Source organism: Desmodus rotundus, chromosome 12 (assembly GCF_022682495.2).
Source record: "Desmodus rotundus isolate HL8 chromosome 12, HLdesRot8A.1, whole genome shotgun sequence".
Lineage (NCBI taxonomy): Eukaryota > Metazoa > Chordata > Mammalia > Chiroptera > Phyllostomidae > Desmodus > Desmodus rotundus.
In genome coordinates this window covers 44,485,251-44,504,466 of record NC_071398.1, presented here as the reverse complement: position 1 = coordinate 44,504,466, position 19,216 = coordinate 44,485,251, and the positions used below count along the sequence as shown (strand labels likewise).

The window sequence follows — 19,216 nt, the reverse complement described above, 5'->3', positions numbered from 1 at the left end:
ACCCCCATTACAGGGACCTTAAAGGGAAGACCCTGATTCTAAGTAGATAGCCTAGTGCCCGGGGCATGGCCTCCTCACTCTGAGGGGGCGGCGCTGCTCTAAGCCCAAGTCCCCATGCATCTGAAGTCCAGACCCCCCAGCTGGAGGAAATGCACTTTTATGAAGATGGAGCTGAATTCCAAGGGGAGGCCTGTATTCTAAGGAAGTGACTCCAAGTCATAAGGGCCTGCCTGGGTTCTCCGTTATGGGCGCTGGCACCCCAGACGGGATGGGGATTCCGATCTCCCAGGGGTTCTGGCCCAGCACCCCTACTCCCTGGGGAACTCCACTAGTGTCCTCTCACAGCGAGAGCACAGCCCTTCAAAGGGGGCCCTCGGGCGCCTGTGTCAGGGACATGCGTCGGCTGTCCCAGCCCTCTCTCCACCCCTCTCCCTGCCTGGGATTTCCTCACCCAGCACCTCCTCCTCTGCCCCCCCCAGCTGCCCCCTCCCCTGGTGAGCCCACCTCTAGAATTCTCAGGGGCCCCCTCACCCTGCACCCCAACTCATAGGATCCTCAGCAACCCCCTCACCCTGCACCCCAACTCAGGATCCTCAGCAACCCCCACACCCTACACCCCCCGGGACTGCCAGCAGCCCCTTTGCTCTGTGCCCCGACTCCTAAGAACCCTACCAGACCCTGCACCTCACACAACCCCATCGCTGGGACCTCCCACACCCCCCTTACTCAGGCCCCTTCCTCCTGGGACCCCTGGAAGCCCCTTCACCTGTGCCTCTGACTCTGACCTCCCACCAACCACCTTGTCTTTCAGCAGCCGAGCCCGAGGGTGGGCCTGGAACCTCCGCAAGAGAGCAGAGCATCCCTTCTCCCGCCTCCCAGGGCTCCAGAAGCAGGACGGCCGCCATGCACATCCCCGAAAGCCTCCAGGACCTGGCTGACAGTGAGGCCGTGCGGTTTCTGAAGAGGCCAAAGACGGTTGGGAGGATCTTCGCGGGGGTGAGGCCCTGCTGCGGCCCAGCTGCCCCGTGGGGGACAGGGGAGAGAGGGCCTGGCCTCTCGGATACCCGGTGCACAGGGAGCGGGGGGCAGGAAGGGGCCAGACGGGCAAAAGGAAGCAAAAGGGAACTCATAATGGAAGTCACCCTTTACCGAGCACCTGGCGCTGGGCCCTGTCTGTCCCAAGCTATTCCGAGCATTTAGCACTCTCATAGGAAGAGCCAATGCTTCCGAATAGGTGCTGTGAGCCCCGTTTTAGAGATAAGAAAACTGGGGATCCGAGAAGTTAAATCATTTTTGAAAGGCTTTGCTGTCTAGGGGGGAAGCCGCATGTGGCTCTGTCCACTTCAACGACCGTGTTCTGCCATGTATACCGCGCACAAAACTGTGGGTGGGCATCATACACAGCAAAAACACGGTGATTAAGATAAAATACTCTGTCCCCCAGTCACACTTCAGGTGCCCAACAGCCACATGTGACTGGCAGCTCGCCCACTGGGCAGTGCCGGTCAGATCTGGAACGTTCCCACTGTGGCAAGCAGGGCCGGCTGAGGGCACCCGCTGGAGACGGGGCCAGGATTCAAACTGGGGCGTGTGAGGTGCCAAAGTCTGTTCATTTTCCTCCTTTCAGACAAGGGACTGGGAGAGGAGCAGGGGCTGGGCCTCTAGGAAGAGAGTGGTACACGGAGGTGGGAAGAGAATATCGAACGTTCTAGACCTAAGGCACCAGGTGTGGGGCCGGCACTGTGCCGGGCACTGTGCCAAGCAAGGGCTGTACAGGCATTTTTTTAAGTCATCACCACATTCCCGAAGAGTCAAGTCACCTGGGTCCAAATCCCCGTTCAGCCCAAACTCTGCTGTGTGACCTTGGGCCAATCCCTGCTCCTCTCTGGGCCAATTCAGTCCCTGGGCTTCCGGCTGTGCTGCTTCCATTCCCCTCCTTCCACAGAGTTGGAAACTGAGGCCCAGGGAGATGATGAGACTTGGTTGGGGGTCATGGGGGAAGGTGGGGTGCCCTGGATCAAATCCAGGCTCGTAATCCAGAGCATCCCCTTCCTATCTCTCCTGGAACCTGTGGGTAGATCAAACAGGCTTGGCTTAGAAACCCGGCTTGGCCACGTGCTGCCCACGCTGGGTGACATGCTTCCCGGCGTGCCTGGGCCAGGCCTGGCATCGCTATGGGTAGCACCGCCCTCATCCTCAAAAGTGCCCCGCGGTGTTCAATAACTTACTGAGTCGCCCTGTGCCTGTGTGACCTTGAGCACTCGACTCAATTCCTCCAAACCTTTGTGCCCTCGTGTACATGAGGACTCCAATACCCTGCTCACGGGAAAGGTTGTGTGACAACGAAACCAGTTAATGCCCCAAGCTGATTAGCGTGGGCCTGGCTCATAGAAAGCTTTCGTTAAATAGTGATTTTAAAAAAAAATCCTTACCCAACGATATGATGATTGATTTTAGAGAGAAAGGAAAGGAGAGAGAAATATTGATGTGAAGGAGAAACATCGATTGGTTGCCTCTTGTATGTGACCTGGGCACGTGCCCTGACCGGAAATTGAACCCACAAGCTTTTGGGGTATGGGGACAACGCTGCAACCAACTGAGCCACCCAGCCAGGGCTTAAATAGCAATCATTATTGGGACAAATCGTTATGTGTGAGCGAGGAAAGAGGTGGGTTTCAGGGTGCCTAGGGTGATGGAGACTCATGTCCCTCGTCATTCTCAGCCAGGGGAGGAAGGGAATTCCATTTCCTAGTTTCAGGTTCCTCACTGGTGTGACCTCTTCTGCTCTTCACCATGACCCTCTGACATGGGCGTTATTACCCCTGGTTGACCCAAGGAGAAACTGAGGCTCACAGATGTTGAATGACTTGCCCAAGCTCATCATCCAGCTGGCGAGCAAGTCAGAAGGATCTGCACGCCTCCAAAACTTTGGAAGGAAGGGCGGATGGCGAGGGAAAAGGCCCAGCTGGTGAGGACTGGTGTGGGGAACGGGGAGGGAGGGGCTGCAGACCAGACCAGACGGCTCAGTCACAGACTTTGCCCACCGCCTGCGCCCGCCCTCCCTCCCTCCCAGTTCTCCCCTTCCCCCCTGGCCTGGCTCCTCAGTAGGGACTCTGGGCAGCTGGTGCTCTTGTCTTCACTGCCGCCTGCCAGCTGGTGCCTTAACTGATGAATCTTTGCTCCCTCCCTGGGGACAGGCCAGAGAGGGCGTGGAAGGCAGTTTGGACTCAGGCTTCTGAGGGGTGGGGTCCCTCCAGCCCAGCTGAGCCTCCTCCCCATGTCTCCAGTGCCCCAGCCCATGCACTGGGGGATCAGGGGACAGACAACCCACCGGCCTAGAAGTCGGGAGTGCTGGATGCCAACCCCTCCCCTCTACTGACCGACCTTGAGCGGACACTCCTTCCCCTCTCTGGGTGATGGCTAAGAACTCTCCCCTGGGGCCCAGCCTCCACCCCCAGCAAGCCCCCTCTTCACAGCACAGAGACAGGCTGGGAAACTGAGGTTTCAGGCAGTGAGTGATTTGCCCAAGGCCACACAGCTGGCAGAGTCCGCAGTGTCTGGCTCTTTCCACTCCCCCATAATGGCTTCAATTTATCACCTGTGAAACAGAAATGAATTAGTAACATCTAGCGCGCGTGGGACTGGCGTGAGGCTTCAGGAGGTGATGCAGGTAGAATGAATATGGGCTCGAAAATGATCGATGGGCCTGCTGGCCCTTGGCCTGGCTCCGCCTCAGACCACAGGGACAGGATGCCCCCCTTCTGTGGGCTCGGTCCTTCAGCCCAAAGCAGAGTGGAGGTGAATACCCTTGATCAGGGCTGAGGTGCTGGACAAAAAGGGGGGCTCACTGTTGTTGTAGTTGTCATTCAGAGAAGGCCATTAAGACAAAGGATTGAAGAGGAGGGACAGAGGCTGAGGGGTTTAGAGGTTGATCCTTTGCCTCCCCAGCCCCACTTGGGAGCTCAGGGCAAGAGAAGAGAAGAAGGGCCCAAGGTCATTCCTTCTTTCCACACACATTTGCTGAGGTCCGTTCTGGTGTCGGGGATAGGAGGGTCCCACTCTTTCCAGAAGGAATTCAAATTCTAATGGATTCCCCTACCCCTCTCCTGCTCCCCTACTCTGGACCCAGCACCACCACGTGAATCACGCTCCCGCTCCAGTGTCACATCCTAAATATCCCTGGCTTCCCCAGAGCCCCAAACTCAGCTCGGGCCTCCGCATTTCTGGCTTGGGCCTTCCCACAGGTCTCTCTGATCCATTGGCTTCTTGTCTTGCCCCCTCCAAACCATCATGACCCTGGAGATGTGCTCCAACTCCCAGGTCGGACCCCTGGCCATCCTCTGCTCAGAACCCCTCCATGCATGCAATTAGGTCCGAGTGAGAAATTTCACTCTCCACGGCTGCCCAACCAGGCCCCTCAGTCTGGTGGTCAACCCCCGGGAGTTGGGCCTCTGCCGGTTCCTCCAGCCTCCTGTCACACCGGATCCCTCACCCCTAGATTTCTCTCTGGTCCCCAAAGGGGCCCTGCTCCGCAGCCTCTGGCTTTAGCACGAATGGTTTGTCCTGCCGGGAATGCCCTTCCTCCTCTGGCTGCCGGAAACGCTCCTCATTCTTTAAGATGCAGTTCAGATCTCACCCTATTTCCTCCTGAATTCAGCCCCACAACCTTGGTTTTGACTCCAACCTTGTCTCTCTCCCTGATCCCAAGCCCCAGCCACCTCCCAGCCTCCAATCTCTAGTCTCTACATGGCCCCAAAGGGGTCTTCCTACTACACCCAGAGCTGACCCTGCCCCTCCCCTGCTCAGAGCTTGCTGTGGCTCCCTATTGCCTTCCTGGCAACGTCTCCATTCCTTCACCTTTCCCACCTTCCAGCCATCGCCTCATCCAGAAGCCCTCCTGCATCCATTCCCACTGCCCAGCCCCTATCACACCGGTTCCTTTCAGATCTGGTAAGGACCTCTGCTCACTGCATTCTGACTCTCTGGGACAAATAATTGGGGCTTTGATAGGGAACTCTGCCCTCCAGGTGTCCGGCCCAGCTGGAGGCATTATCGCAGGGGATTAAAGCAGACTCAAGAACCAGAAGGCCGGTTCAAATCCAGGCACTAGCACTTACTGAGTGACTCTGGGTCATTCCTCATCCTCCCTGTGCCTCGGTGCCATTATCTAAAAAAATGCGGCTGTTAGTAGCACCCACATCCTAGGACGGTTGTAAGGGCTAGTGCTTGTGGGGTGCTTCAGTGGCGTTTTATAAATAAACACGGTGGAGGACAAGTGTAGATGCCGGCCAGTCTACTAGTGCACTCTACGCAGTGCGTTCCGAAGACAGAGACAGGGCTCCCCTCTCAGCGAGGTTGTATTTGCTTTAAAAAGGAAAATAGTTGATGTTTATTAGGTCCTGGTTGTTTGTTACATTTCCCTCCATACTTTTTTCTATTTTTTAGGACCATTGCACAAATTAATTAATTAATTAACTAAGTAACAAATGATGAAGATTTTATTTATTTATTTTTAGAGAGAAGGGAAGGGAGGGAGAAAGAGAGGGAGAGAAACATCAATGTGTGGTTGCCCCTTATGTGCCCCGTAACTGGGAGCCTGGCCTGCAACCCAGGCATGTGCCCGGACTGGGAATCGAACTGTCAGCCCTTTGGTTCACAGGCCAGTGCTCAATCCACTGACCCACACCAGCCAGGGTTCACAAATTTATTTCAAAAAGTGAATAGTGATTAGTGAAGCTGGGCGGGAAGAGGAAGTGGCAGGCAGCAGGAAGAGAACCTTCGTGTGGGCAAACACTCCCTGAGCTCGTCCTGTGTCCCGGGCACTCCACTAAGCATCTGATGTTGGTGCCTGGGTTCAGTGGCAGCTACCAGCTTGGGGTGGCAGAAGGGCTGTGTGGGTGACACGGGTGAGTGGGGAGAGCACAGAGGCATGGCCTCACAGGCCAGGCTGAGGGGCTGGGGCTCTGTCCTGGGGGCACTAGGGAGCCATGGGGGGCTGTGAGCAGGTGTGGAAAGGCCCCTCTGGGGCCAGGAGGGGAGAGGCTGAGAATGGAGGCAGGGAGGCCCAGGTGGGGCCCGGGTGAGGGCCCAGGGGGAGGGGAGGAGGCCTGAGCTGGGATGGAGAAAATGGGTGAGGGGCAACAGGAGGGACAGGGCTTGGAGGCTCTGAGGACGTGACAGGGAGGAAGGGGCCAGAACTTCCCAGTGGGTGGACAGCAGGGTCCAGCCCACAGACGGGGAACCTAGCGGGGACCAGGGAGTTTGGGGAGATGCTGAGCTCCATCCAGGGCCCTGGAACCTGCTCCCCATCCACAGGTCTTCTCCCTCATCGTCTTCTCCTCCCTGCTGACCGACGGCTACCAGAACAAGACGGACTCCTCGCAGCTCCAGTGCGTCCTCAATAGCAACCACGTGGCGTGCAGCTTCGCCGTGGGCGCCGGCCTCCTGGCCTTGCTCAGCTGCCTGGCCTTCCTGGCCCTGGACGCCCACGAGAACCGCATCGCCAGCACCCGCTTCAAGACGGCCTTCCAGCTCCTGGACTTCATCCTGGCTGGTGAGACCCCCGTGCCACCGCCCACAGCTTCCCTGTTCTTGCTCCCAGCCCTCCCTGGCTCCTGGGGGCCCCCAGGACACCCTCCTTCGCTGTCCAGCTGGCCATGGGGGACCCAAAGCTCTGTCCCTCTCTTCTCAGAGCTCATCAGCACCTGCAATTTCCTGCCCAGGGAGTTACTACTCCACCCTTTAGATTCAGTGTCAGGATCACGTCTTCTGATCCCCAGGCCAATTCTAGAAGCCTCCCTCCTGCCTGCCCCTCCTTCTCATCCTCCTTCTCCACACAGGGCCATTCCCAGCATCTGAGGGCTGCGAGACCCTCGGTGGGCATTGATTCCATCGCTCTCCACAGAACTTTCTGTGAGGGTGGGAATGTTCGGTGCCTGTGCTTCCCAAAACGGGCACCACTGGCCACATGTGAGGCTGCATTTTTCTTTTTAATTGATTGAAACATGAACAGCCACGTGTGGCTGCAGTGGGCAGCACAGCTGCGCTCCAGCGGCGCGTCTCACGGAGGGCTGGGAGGGAGAGGCCACGTCTGCTCAGGGAGACCCAGTCCGGCCCTTTCCAGCCTGGCAGCCCTTCCTGAGCCAGCTCTCCCAACCCCCATCCCACCTTTCTTCTCTCCTGCGTCCCCAGTCATCTGGGTAGGCATCTGGTTCCTGGGGTTCTGCTTCCTGGCCAACCAGTGGCAGCACTCGCCACCCCAACAGTTCCTCCTGGGGAGCAGCAGCGCCAAGGCTGCCATCACCTTCGCCTTCTTCTCCATCCTCATCTGGGTGAGGAGGGGCCTCTCCCCGGGCACCCTGTGCAGGGCAGGCGTGGGGCGGGGAGGAGGTTACATCTGCCCCATCACAGAGCTCCCCTGGGCCTCCGCCAGCCCCTTCCCTGACTCCCTGGCAAATGGGAAAGAAGGCACCCCTTCCTCCGAGCAGATGCAGACCAGCGTTAGGCATCATGCTGGGTGCCCTTGACCAATGAGTAAGCGAGCAGCGGGCATAGCGTACCCTGCGCCTCCCCCGCCCCCAGGCCGGGCCCTAGACCCCGGCCCTCTCCTCTCCCGCCCAGCCCCAGCCGCCTCCAGCGCACGCTGCTCTGCCCACAGATATTCCAGGCCTACCTGGCCCTCCAGGACCTCCGCAACGATGCTCCGGTCCCCTACAAGCGCTCCCTGGACGAGGGTGGCCTCGTGCTGACCACCCTCTCCCCGCCCTCTGCCTCCAGCCCCATCAACACGCCCACTACTGGCCCCAGCAGCATGAGTTACGCCAACTCCGCCCTGTCCCCCTATCTGGCCACTCCGAAGGCCCCCCGCCTCGCTATGATGCCTGACAACTAGCCCTCCGCATCCACCTCAGTAAAGAGCTCATCCTCCTTCCAGAAGGGTTTCTGAAAACAGCCTTCTGTCCTTCTCACGTCTGTCCCTTTCTGGTTCCTGGAGTGGCTGGGGTGGGGAGAAGGCCAACAAGGTCGCCTCAGGGGTCTTTGTAGTGGGCCCACACTGCCTGGGCCCACCACCGTGATAGTGGCAGGCTAGAGGTGGTGACAGGAAGGAGCCATGTCTTTTGGGCCCGCCACACACCGAGCCCTTTGCTCCTCGCATTAGCCGTGGCAGGGAGGCACCAGGCAGCGTGCTGCGCTGCTGAGGAGGTTCAAGTTCAGAGAGAACGCTTTCACCCACAGAAAAAGCGCTAAGCATCAAGGCCAACACAGGGACCGGCTCTGTTGCTCACACCAGAGCCCAAGCTCCCTCGCTCACCCCACTGACAAGGGACCAACTCAAAGCCAGGCTGTGACGAGCCATGAAAGGCACAGGTGATGGTGATGCAGTGGCTGAGGTCAGGGAGGCGCTGGAGGAAGGGGTTTTATTCTGGAACCCCCAAAGCTCATCAACGACTCACGCACAGGCCACAGGGGGCTCCTGTCTGTAGGGCCAAGCACGCAACCCCAGGGGGCAGAGCATCCATTAAGTGCAGAGCGGAGGCAGGGGCCCTGTCCAAGGGGCAGCCCACACTCAGCACCCCCCACCCAGCACCGGGGTGCAGGGTGCCCAGAGAAGCGCTGCCCCGTGGAACAGAATGTGAGCTTCTGGGCGTGGGATTTTAAATAGTCCAGTAGCCGCCGTAAGAAAAGGAGAGCAAAACAAGTGAAATCTTCATATATTTTATTTAACCCAGTATATCCAAAATATGATCAACATGTCATCAGTATAAAAATTTCTTAGATATCTTACATTCTCTTACACCAAGTTCTCGAAATCATTCGCCTATTTTACATCTCAGTTTGGACTCTCCACATTTCAAGTGCTGATGGTCCCCTGTAGCTGATCGCCACCATGCTGGGCAGTCCCCCTCTAGAACCTTCTGTTTTTCTAGAACATTCGGACATCCCTTCATGTGAATTTTTCTTTTAATGTTATGCCAGCCAAACCACATGCACCAGCGCGGAGCTCATGGCGGCCTGCGGAGCATTCATTCATTTACAGACTGGACGGAGGGACCGCGTTGTGGGGAGTTGTGGGGAGTCCCTCTGCGAGGTTCCCCGCGGGGCAGGCCCCGAGCTCAGTTCCGGGCTACAGAACAAACAGGACGCGGTCCCTGTGGGCATCGGGGAGAGAGAGGCAGGACACGGGAGGACTGGCGCGCTTGTGGCACTGCCGCGAGCGAGCCCAGGAAACTGGGACGTACCACTTAGCTTCTCTGGGCCCCAGCCGGAAAGCCAGAGGCTTGGGCCCAATTGGCAGTGATGATTCAGGCTGAATTCATGGAGAGCCGCCTCGCAGCCCCAAATCCACGCTAGCAGCCTGTTCCTGCATTTTCCATACGAGGCCCCTGGGCAACATTCCTCTAAACAGAAGGTCCCTTGGCTTAAGAGAAAGAAAAACATAGTTGAAAAACCCCACAGCGGTGTCTTTTAAAACAGAGGCTCCAGCGCCGGGAAGCCTGGGCACAAACCCGCCTCTGCCACCAGCCCTCTGAGCCTCGACTTCCTCCTCCGCAGAGGGACCCCCGAGGGGTGCTGAGCGTCCAGTGGGCCCCTGCACGGAACATGCATGGCAGGAACAAACGGGCTGCTCGGGAAACAGCAGCTACCTGCCTCCCGAAGCTTCCAGAACCATCCTGCTGGAGACCTGGGGGCGGTTAAGGAAGGTCTCAGAGGACACCTAGGGAGTCTGACGAATTCCAAGGACAAAACTCCCCAAGCTTCTAAGTGCCAGGCAGATAATGGCAGGGAAGTAAACCGGCCAGGTATGGAAGGACACGAGGCAAATACCTTCTTTCCTTTTAACTCCACAAACAAAAACAGACAAGGACGTGCCAGCCCGATAATAAATGGTAATGACCCCTGGGCCCAGTCCTGGGGACTGTGGGGCAAAGCTCGCAGCCGTCCATTCAGCTCTGCTGCCACGCAGAAACGAGGACCTGGCATTGTCAGGCGGAGAGATTTTTTTTTTCCCCAAGAGAATCCAGAAATTCAGATTTTAATGTGAGACTCTGGTTTGTAAAGACTCAACCAATTCCTTTTTTTTTTTTTTTTTTTTCAAGAAAACAGAATGGCTCGACGAAATGCCAGACAAGAGTGGGATGGGGGCTGCCTGCTGGCGACCTGCTGGTGACCTCAGGTCCTCTGTCACCCTGAGATTCGGGAGAACAGTCAGGGATAGGGAGAATCTTCGAGACTTTTTTCTCCAAAGCATCTTCCCCAGCGGGACTGTGAGGAGTCGGGGCACAGTCAGAGTCTTGGGAAACCCCGTTTCTCCTCTTTCTGCTCCTCCCAGGCCTCAGCCGCCTGTGGGTGGTCAACGGGATAAAGTGGAAGCAGAGAGAGGGGCTCAGGTGGGACCCCACAAACGCCAGAGAGAGAGGGCAAGGAGTAGCGAAAGAGAGGCGTCATTTTCCTCGATTTATTTCAAGAGAACAAAGAATCAACCATCAATTCCGTACAAAAAACACGGTGGTTGAGTCATGGCAACCCTGGAGCCAGCCCCCTAAATGCCCCAAAAACGAGGACAAGGCTAAAAAACCCCAAACTCTGGGAAAAAATTATTATGAAAAATCAGGGGAAAACTTTCCTCCCCTCCTCCCTCTCCCCAGCCCAGAAGTTTCGGGGGCAGGGGCCACATTCCCAGCCAGGGTTGGGGGTGGGAGGGTGGGAGGGCCAGAGGGTGGGTTTAGGCAGATTTAGTGTTTGGCAAACAGTGGGGCTGGGGGTGGGATCTGGAAGGGAGCTGAGGGGCTTGGGAGAGAGAAAAGATCTCTCACCCTGGCCCCCCCTCCCCAATACAGGATACTTGAAACAGTTTATAAAATCAAAGCCAGAGACTAGAAGAGAAAGGAGTCATCAAAATCAAAAACTAAATAGTGGAAAGATTTTTTTTTTTCTTCTCTAAAAGGCAAAAAACTACAAACAGCCCAGGTCCTGAGCTCCCCAAGTCTCGGGTCCTCCACCACCCCCTGAAACCCGGCAGGAGGAAGATGGGGAGTGGGGAAAGGCTGGATCTTAAAAAAGTCACCCCTGGACAGGAAGGCTCTCCGTCTCATCACCTTCCACTGCCGAGGAGAGGGATGGCGAGGACCAGGGCTACGCTGGCAAACTCAGCTTCTTCCCCTTCAGGACTGTGAGGAGAGAAAGGGGGACAGGCATGACGATGGGGGCCCCCTCGGAGAGGATGGCTTCCCATACCCAGAGCAGGGGCCTGGATACCAGGATGGGCAGAGATGGGAGGAGGCTTGGCCCCAGGACTCTGGATTATAAATTGGGGAAGTCAGCCTGAATTACTGAGTGGTGGGTGGGGGAACCCTAGTCCCATCCTAGGGGCTGAGCACTGAGACTAGAGGAGGCCCCATACCTTCTAGTGATGACTGCCCCTCCCCCCCCCAACGAAAGCCTCGGGCTGGAGGCCTTAGATGGCAAGAGGGAAATGGGGACAGAGGGTGTGGCCAGGCTGGGCAGGTGGGACCACCACCTCCCACCCTCCCAGCCTTAATCCCGAGGGACCCAGGGCTGCCCCCAGGCCTCTGCCCTCCTGTCTCCTCTTTCCTTCACACTGATTGACACCTGATTTCTCAGGTCTCTGCTTTAATCACCACCTCCTCGAAGAGAAGAGGTCTCCCCAGAGACCACCCCGCATGTAAAGCAGCCCCTCACTCTCCACAGCGGCTCACACCCCTGGTTTCCTCTGTCCTTGCTCTCCACACTACCGGCAGCCATCTCTCTCTCCCTGTTCATTCACCACCTCCCCCAGCTGGATTATAAAGGGACAGGAGGGCTCTGTGTATCTTTTTCCTGCTGTTGCATCCCCAGAGCCCAGCCCTGGCCAGGGACAAGGAAGGTGCTCAGGGAATGAATGAATCAATCAATCAATCACACACTCAATCATAGTGGGCCTGAGTCCCTGAGGGTGTGGACAGAGATCAATGAACAGAGACGAGGCCCTCCCTTCTCTGAGCACTTCCAGGGCTGGGGACGTGGGGATTTGGGATTGTTTTATGGGTGTCAGACTGACACCCACGGACCTCAGGGCAGGAGGAGGGCTTAGGACAAATTGCGAGAGAGGAAAAGTCAGAGGCCACATGGGCCCCTCTCTGTCCTGTCTCCTCTTCCCGCAAATGCCCAAGGGCTGGGGAGAGGGAGATCTGGTCTGTGTGGTCCAAGGAGGAAGCCCCCTGTGCAGGAAGGCAGCCCCTTGCACTCTTCCCTCAGAGATGCGGGGTCCAAGGACAGCAGCTCCTTGGTCCTTGGGGAGGCCGGGGCTGGTGAATTCCTAGGAGGGCAGGGGGGTGCTGAGACCCCGGGAAGTGGGGAGGAAGCCATCGCTTCCTGAAGTGATGCAGGGCTGGGGTGCTGGAGGGTGAAAACAGGGATGGGGGCAGGCCCCCTGTGGCCGGCCCCCACGCTGGCTACCTTTGGTGATGTAGAGGTAGAAGAAATCGCAGTAGAGGACCGTCTGGACCAGGCCGGCCACGATGGCAATGAGGTCAAAGAAGCCCTCGAAGTGGTAGCGCCAGATCCAGTTGAAGAGATAGAGCGTGCGGTACACGCCCAGTGCGAACAGGTAGTGGCTGGTGATGGTCTCCGCCTCGCCCGTCTTGCTCACCATGAAGAGCTGCGGCAGGATGGCCACCGACTCCAGGTAGATGGAGAAGGTCCAGAGGATCTGCAGGGAGGAGGCAGAGCAGGGGCAGAGGGCAGGACCAGGTGGGAGGGGCCAGGGCGGGAGAGAAGGCAGGTGGCAGTGACTGGGACGCTGGAGAAGAGCCGGAACAGCGAGGAGTACCAGCGGCACTTCTGTGTGCCAGACAGCGCTCTGCCTGCGCCACATGCTCTCATTTAGTCCTCAACACAACCCCATGAGGGAGGTGCTGTTATCAGCACCCCCGTGCCACAGAGGGGGAAACAGGCCCAGAGAGGGGAAGAGACTTGCCCCAGACCATGTAGGTAGCAAGGGGCAGAGCTGGGATGCAAACCAAGGGTTCAGAGTCGGTGCACATGGGTACTTGGCGATGAGGCCTCTCCCAACAGCGGGCCAGGTGGGAAGCTTGGCTCCGAGCCTTCCCTTCTATGGGGTCTTGGGCGAGAGACCCAGATTCTCCGAGGCTCCACTTACCTCTGAAATGGAGACATCTTCCTGCCCTTGTAGGGGCGACGTTCTGTGCGCAGTCTTTAGAGACATACGTCAGACCGTGTGGCTCCCCGACTTAAAACCATCCAGTAGCTACTTCTTCTCACAGCCACAGTAAAATCCAAACCTAACCTTGGTCCTCCAGGCCCTCCCCAATCCGGCTTCGACTCCTATTCCCTTCCCTCCATCTCGGGGCTGCAGCCAGGCCTTCTGGCTGGCCCACCGTCACACCAGGCTCCTCCACGCCAGGGCCTTTGCACTTGCTATTCCACAGCTCTTTCCCCAGACTGCCTGCCTCTTCCTCCTCCTCCCAGGATCAGCTCCTCAGTCACCTCCGGAGAGAGGCCTTCCCTGGCCACCCACCCCCTGGGACCATCACACACCCTTGTTTCATCTCTTTCCCAGCAGCTCTCCCCTGAACGTGAGTCCTGAGGCTCAGGGTCGTCTATCTTGTCCCCACCATGACCCCACCCCTGGCACATACTCGATGCCTGAATGAATGAATGAATGAATGAGTGAATGGGAGAGAGCTCCCATGTGCTTGTCACGGGCCACCATTTAGGGACCAGTGACAGTCATCACTCGTAAGCAGGACAGGGCACCGGGGGAGGGGGAAGAAGAAACTGCAGACATCTCTCGGCCCTTTTCAGCCCTCAGTCACCTGAAAGTCCCATCTCGTGATCCATAGACACACCAAAACCTCCCCTCAGAGAACGAGGCCAGGTGGCCGGGATGGCTCCTCCTCGGTTGTTTTGGTTTGTGGGAGGCAAGTGGGCAATATCGGGACGTATTCATAACAGCGCATGCTCACACGGCATCTACCATGGGGCACTGCTCCCTGACCCTTCCAGGCTTGAAATGCCTCACCCTAGCGGGTAAGTGCTGTTCTTATCCCCATGGTCAGATGAGGAGACTGAGGCCCAAGGTCGCGCAGCTAAAATGTGGGTAGATTCCTACCCAGGTGGCTGGACTCCCGCGTTTGCTCCGATAATTATTCTGAATCCTGCAGCAAGGCTCTTAGCAAGCCAGGTTAGCGGACACTCTGGGAAAAGTTACCAATTACATTGTCGCTCCCCCAACCCCTGGGGTCACGCTCAGGACTAGAATCGTAACCCAGGGGGATATGGGAGGTCACGTTTTCATCACATTTATCTATGCATGACATCTGAAATTTTAAAGTTTCCTTCTGTGATTAAAAAATAATTTTTTGAGTATGCACCAACTAAGAACGTAGGCTTTGAAAGCAGATAGACCTGGGTTCGAACCCTGGGAGCTCTCTCCCTGAGCCTCAACTCAGTTCTCCAGAAAAAGTGGGTGAGGATGGCTGAGGGACGGCATTCTCAGAGGCTCAGTCAGTGCCAATACTTCACACAAAGGGATGCCCCCCCTCTGAATGAGGGAACCAAAAAAAATGGAGTCAAAAAGCCTGGGCTCTAGTCTGGCACCTTCTACCTGGAGCAAGCCCCACCACCTCCCCCAGCCTCAGTCTCCACCTCTGCAAAACGGGCCAGCTCGGTGAGTGCCCTGGGTCAGGTGGTGACAATGATATGCCCAGGGCCTGCAGCTCTGCCCGGCGTTCCTGCCACAGCACGCTGCAGCCTCCCCCTGACATTTCTGGGATGTGGGACCAAAGTCACCCTCTGTCAGGTCTGTCCAGCCTACGGGGTGCTTTTAGAAATACACGTTGAATCTGTGGCCCACATTTTAAAGCGAGATCTCCCAGGGAAAACTCCCGAATTGGGGCCTCTGTTGAAAACATCAGCCCATCTGGCCACTCAGGGCCAGCTTCCCACAAGGCAGGAGAACGCAGAGTTAGCGCAGGCCCTCCCAAAATTCCTCCCAGGACTTTGCACAGGTGCCACCAAAATGCCACAGAGTAAAAACTACCACAGCTAATGTTTAGGAGTAAAAGTATCAGGAGTAAAAGTAAACACTTCAGTCGCTGAAGAAACATTAGCATAGGACTTCCTCACTGTGCTATATAACCCCTCCTTAGAACCTCCAAAGTAGGAATTAATTATCCCCCTTTCACAGATAAGGAAACTGAGGTGCAGGGAAACTGACTTGTCCAAAGTCCCATGGCCACTAAGTGGGCTTCGAATCCCAGCTCTCTGGTTCTGGAGTCCATGTGTTTAACCACTAGGCGATGTTGTATCATCTCAGTAAACCCTCACGTGGCCTGGTCTCGACTTCGTAAACAAGGAAAGTGAGGCAGAGAGAGGCCAAGTCACATGCCCAAGGTCACACTAACAGAAAGCTGCAGATTTGGGATCCAAATCCAAGTAGCCTGGCTCCAGAGCCTCTGTCCCCAATTCCTGAGCCGTTCACTAGGCAGTTGGCCTTGATTGAGTCATTTCGACTCCCTCAGCCTCAGTTTCCTCATCTGTAAAATGAGGCTGCTGTGAACACGAATGGCTTCACGTACATGAAACACTTAGAGCACATCTGGCACACAGTGAACGGCCACCGCCATTCATTAATATCATCAGATTCCAGAGCCCGGGCAACTGAGCTTTATGTCCTAAAATGAGGAAGTTTGAGCAAATCTTGCAGAAGGAGGCCTTCGAGAGGGTCCACTGGCAATAGCTGCTCTGCCACAGCCCCTCCCCCACGGCAGGGACCCTGCCAGGTAGCCTACCTCCAGAGGGGTAAAGTCATGGTTGACCAGGAACGCAAGGATAGCCGTGGGCACAACGAGAAACTCCACTCGGAACGTGTCGTGGTTCCCATCGTAAGTGGCTTTGAACTTGCTGTAAATCATCCAGACTGTGGTGAAGGAGCAGGCAATATAGACCACCTGTTGAGGGGGACGATGCAGAGGAGGCTTCAGTTTACAGCTCTTGGGGCCTATGCCCCCAATAAGCTCAGTTCTGGGAGTCTGGGACCCTGTCACCTCCTCCCTCAAACCCAGAAGCCTGGGACCCACACTCCCCCCTCAAGACCGCGAGGCAGAGCTTTACCTTCATGCATGTGTTGTAGAGTGAGATGTAGTTGGTGAAGAGGTCCAGGTAGCGGGCAGTGAACACCACAGCAAACAGCACCTGGCTCTTCCCTGAAATCCCTGTGGTGCAGAGAGAGTGGGGGGGGAGTCCGCGGGTGGGCTGCAAGGGGGGTAAACCTAGGCCCCCATCTGGGATGAGCCTCCACGCAGCTCGCAGCTCCGGACGCAGCTCTGGAGTGAAGTTGTCCCTGGAGGCCTCCCCAGCCCGCCCTGCCTCAGCAGGGCCCTTTCCCACGGCCCACAGCCAGGGGGCAGCCCGGCTCCGGAGCTACTCCAGCCCGAGGCTCCGTCCCAGACTAGGCCTCATAGCCACCCCCAGTCCCCTCAGGGTCCTTCCAAGTCCAGACTCCAGGTGGGGCCCCAGGAGAACCCCACTTGCCCTCAGCACCCCCAGAACCTGTCGTCTCCCTCCCGCTCTCTTCCTGGCCGCCACAGTCCACGTCACCAATTCCCAGCCACCTCCCTGCCTGCCACGGGTCCCTGTTCAAGCCCCGGAACCCGGTGCCGCCCACAGTGGGGCAGGGGGAGGGTAAACTGGGTGCCTGGAGCCACCCTCACCAAACTATATGCACCCCAAGTCTGGTGAAGGGAGCTGACCCCCAGGTGACCCCGGACCTGGGAGGGGGGTCCCCAGCAAGCTGTAGGGAGAGGGATCTTTCCCCCTACTGCCTCCAAACCCTTCCCCAAGTCATGGAATGTCCCCCCGCACTCGCCCCCGCACTCCCGCTCCCGTGGGCGTCTCACCAGCACACGAGCGGGACTTCCAGATTTTGAGCAGTAGCAAAATGATGGCTAGGAGGTGGGAGAGGTCTCCCAGGAATCGGAAGAGATTCATGGTTGGGGGGTCTGGCTGGGCTGGAGGGAAGCAGGCTGTTGGGGGACTGCCCCCCGGGGCGGCTGTTCTGGCCGGACGGCTGGGCCGGAGGGCGGGAGAGGGGCCCTTGGGTGGGCTCGGCTCCTGGGAGGGGACTCTTGGAGGGGGAGCTGAGGCGGGAGCTGGCGGCCGAGCAGGAGCTGGGAAGAGGGAGGAGGGCGGGAGGGGGAGGAGTCCGGGCGGGAGGCCCCGCCCTGGAGGGCGGAGTCGTGGCTCTCCGGCGCCCCCTACCCTGCAGCAGCCAGCTTGCAGAGTCGGTGCTGAATGCACCCCCAAGACCGCCTCATAGAAATTTGCGGGTTCACAGGGATCTGAAACTCCCAAATCAGGCACCTTCTCCTCTAGGCAGTCTGTGCCCACCTGCACCCTTGACAGCAATCAGGGAAGCTGACCTCTGGACCTTTAAAAACCCTAGACAGGAATCCAGAGGCTGGCTTTTCATGGGCCTCAAGCTCTGATCCACCCAAAGGACGAAAACAGCAGCCCCTAGCACTTCCCTCAGACCCAGGATTCCGGCATCCCAGCGCCCTCCCAGGACACAGAAGTCCAAGCCACCAGCCACCTCCCATCCCAGGACCCAGCAGTCCCATCTCCCAGCTCCCTCTTCCCTCAGGACCTAGGAATCAGGAACGCCACCCCCTTCCTCCCCCAGGGCCCCCAGCCCTCCTTCCTTAGGGTCCCACCTCAGCCATCTTGTGTTTCCAGCATCTCGACCCAGGAGCCTAGGGGCACAACTCCTTCTTCCCCCTGAGACCCAGAGATTCAGGCCCAAGTCTCTCTTGCAAGAATATAAGCCTTCACCCTGCTCTCCCAGACCCTGAAGTGAGCAGCCCAGGGCCCTGGCTCCAGCCCCAGCTCCAGAATTGCCCCTCACAGGCACACACAGGTGTGTGCGCGTGCACACACACACGTACACTCCTGGCCTCTGCCCTCAGGAGCCCAACACATTACAGAAACAGAAGGGGTGGGAGCTGGGTAGCTGGCTGTGAAGGACCTGAGAGGGCCAGGCTTTGTCTACTGGAGGCTAGCTGTCCTCCTGGATGTTTTGAGTACAAAGGTCATGTAGGCCAGAGCCCCTCAATAAAAGAAGGGGTACAGAGGTATGGGTTCCCCAGAGGGATGGATAGACATCCATGAGCCCTGGACTAGTGGACCCCTGAGAGTGGTTTGTGCTAGGGGGTCAGGTTGTCTGCATGCTTTAAGGGACGGTGGAGGAGGGATCCTGGATTAATGAGTGCCAGTGCAGAAGGGAGCCAGGGGCGCCGGCCCCTGGGTCTGAGGGAGGAGGGACTGGGGGCGTGAAATCCTGGGTCCTGGGGAAGGAGTGCGGCGGAAACCTGGGCTTTTGGGTCTGAGGGAAGAAGGTACCAGTCACCTGGAGCCTGAGGTCTAAACGGAGAGGGCTGGAGTCCGGGACTTTGGGGTCCTGGGGGAGGAGGGGTCTGGGGACTTGAATTTCTGGGCCTGAGAGAGGAGGGGGCTGGGAGCCGGGGCCGCTGTCTGCATGGAGACCTAGTTTACAAGCCTGGCCTTCTGGACCAATCTAAGCCCAAAGCTGGGTCCTAAGCATGTTGGAGACCAAAGTCAGTGAAAGGCCTCCTGCTTCTCAAGCCTCAAAGTGGGGAAGGGGCAGAGGGCAGCAGCGACCCGACCCGGAAGTCCAGGTCCAGACCCGATGCCTCAATGCCAGATTCTGAGTCCCCGCCTGCTCCCACTTCTTCCCTTTTTATTGGCAACCCCTCACCCTCTTGTCCCAGGAGGGAGGCAGAGGCTGGGAGCTGGGGTGAGGGGCAGCCCCCTCCCCCAGCTCCGGCAGGAGGAGGGGTCCCCAGGGAGGCCAAGAGGGGGGCTGTGGATCTCCCGGCAGGGGCGGACGGGGACTGAATGTTAATCGCATCCCGGGTGAGTGTGTGTGTGTGTGAGAACAGAGCGAGTGTGCGAGTCCCTCCCGCTCCGGCTCCTCCAAGCCGCGGCGGCCGCGCCACCCTCCGCCCGCAGCCTCCCTCGGCCATCCGTACCCAGCTGAGGGGGGTGTTGGCCTGGGTGGGTCCGCCCGGCCCCCAGGGGTCTCTCGTGCTCCTGCCATCCGCCTGGTGAGGATCTGTGGGTCCGGGTGTCTGGGGCTGGGCTGGTGGAGGGGGGGTGTGTCTGTAAGGGCTGCGGCGGC

The 19,216-nt window shown here is 57.9% G+C and overlaps 2 protein-coding genes across 2 annotated transcripts; one reads left to right on the top strand and one right to left on the bottom strand.

Moving 5' to 3' along the window:
- Positions 1–903: 903 nt before the first annotated feature.
- On the top strand, positions 904–7,891 carry SYNGR4 (synaptogyrin 4). The gene is made up of 4 exons (XM_024566278.2): positions 904–996; positions 6,316–6,553; positions 7,192–7,331; positions 7,658–7,891. The coding sequence occupies exons 1-4, from the start codon at positions 904–906 to the stop codon at positions 7,889–7,891; spliced, it is 705 nt and encodes a 234-aa protein (XP_024422046.1).
- An 808-nt stretch (positions 7,892–8,699) lies between these two features.
- Positions 8,700–17,203, bottom strand: KDELR1 (KDEL endoplasmic reticulum protein retention receptor 1). The gene is made up of 5 exons (XM_024566446.3): positions 16,920–17,203; positions 16,135–16,235; positions 15,813–15,971; positions 12,457–12,709; positions 8,700–11,168 (listed from the first exon to the last, which is right to left on the bottom strand). The coding sequence occupies exons 1-5, from the start codon at positions 17,008–17,010 to the stop codon at positions 11,134–11,136; spliced, it is 639 nt and encodes a 212-aa protein (XP_024422214.1). The 5' UTR covers positions 17,011–17,203; the 3' UTR covers positions 8,700–11,133.
- Positions 17,204–19,216: the final 2,013 nt, after the last annotated feature.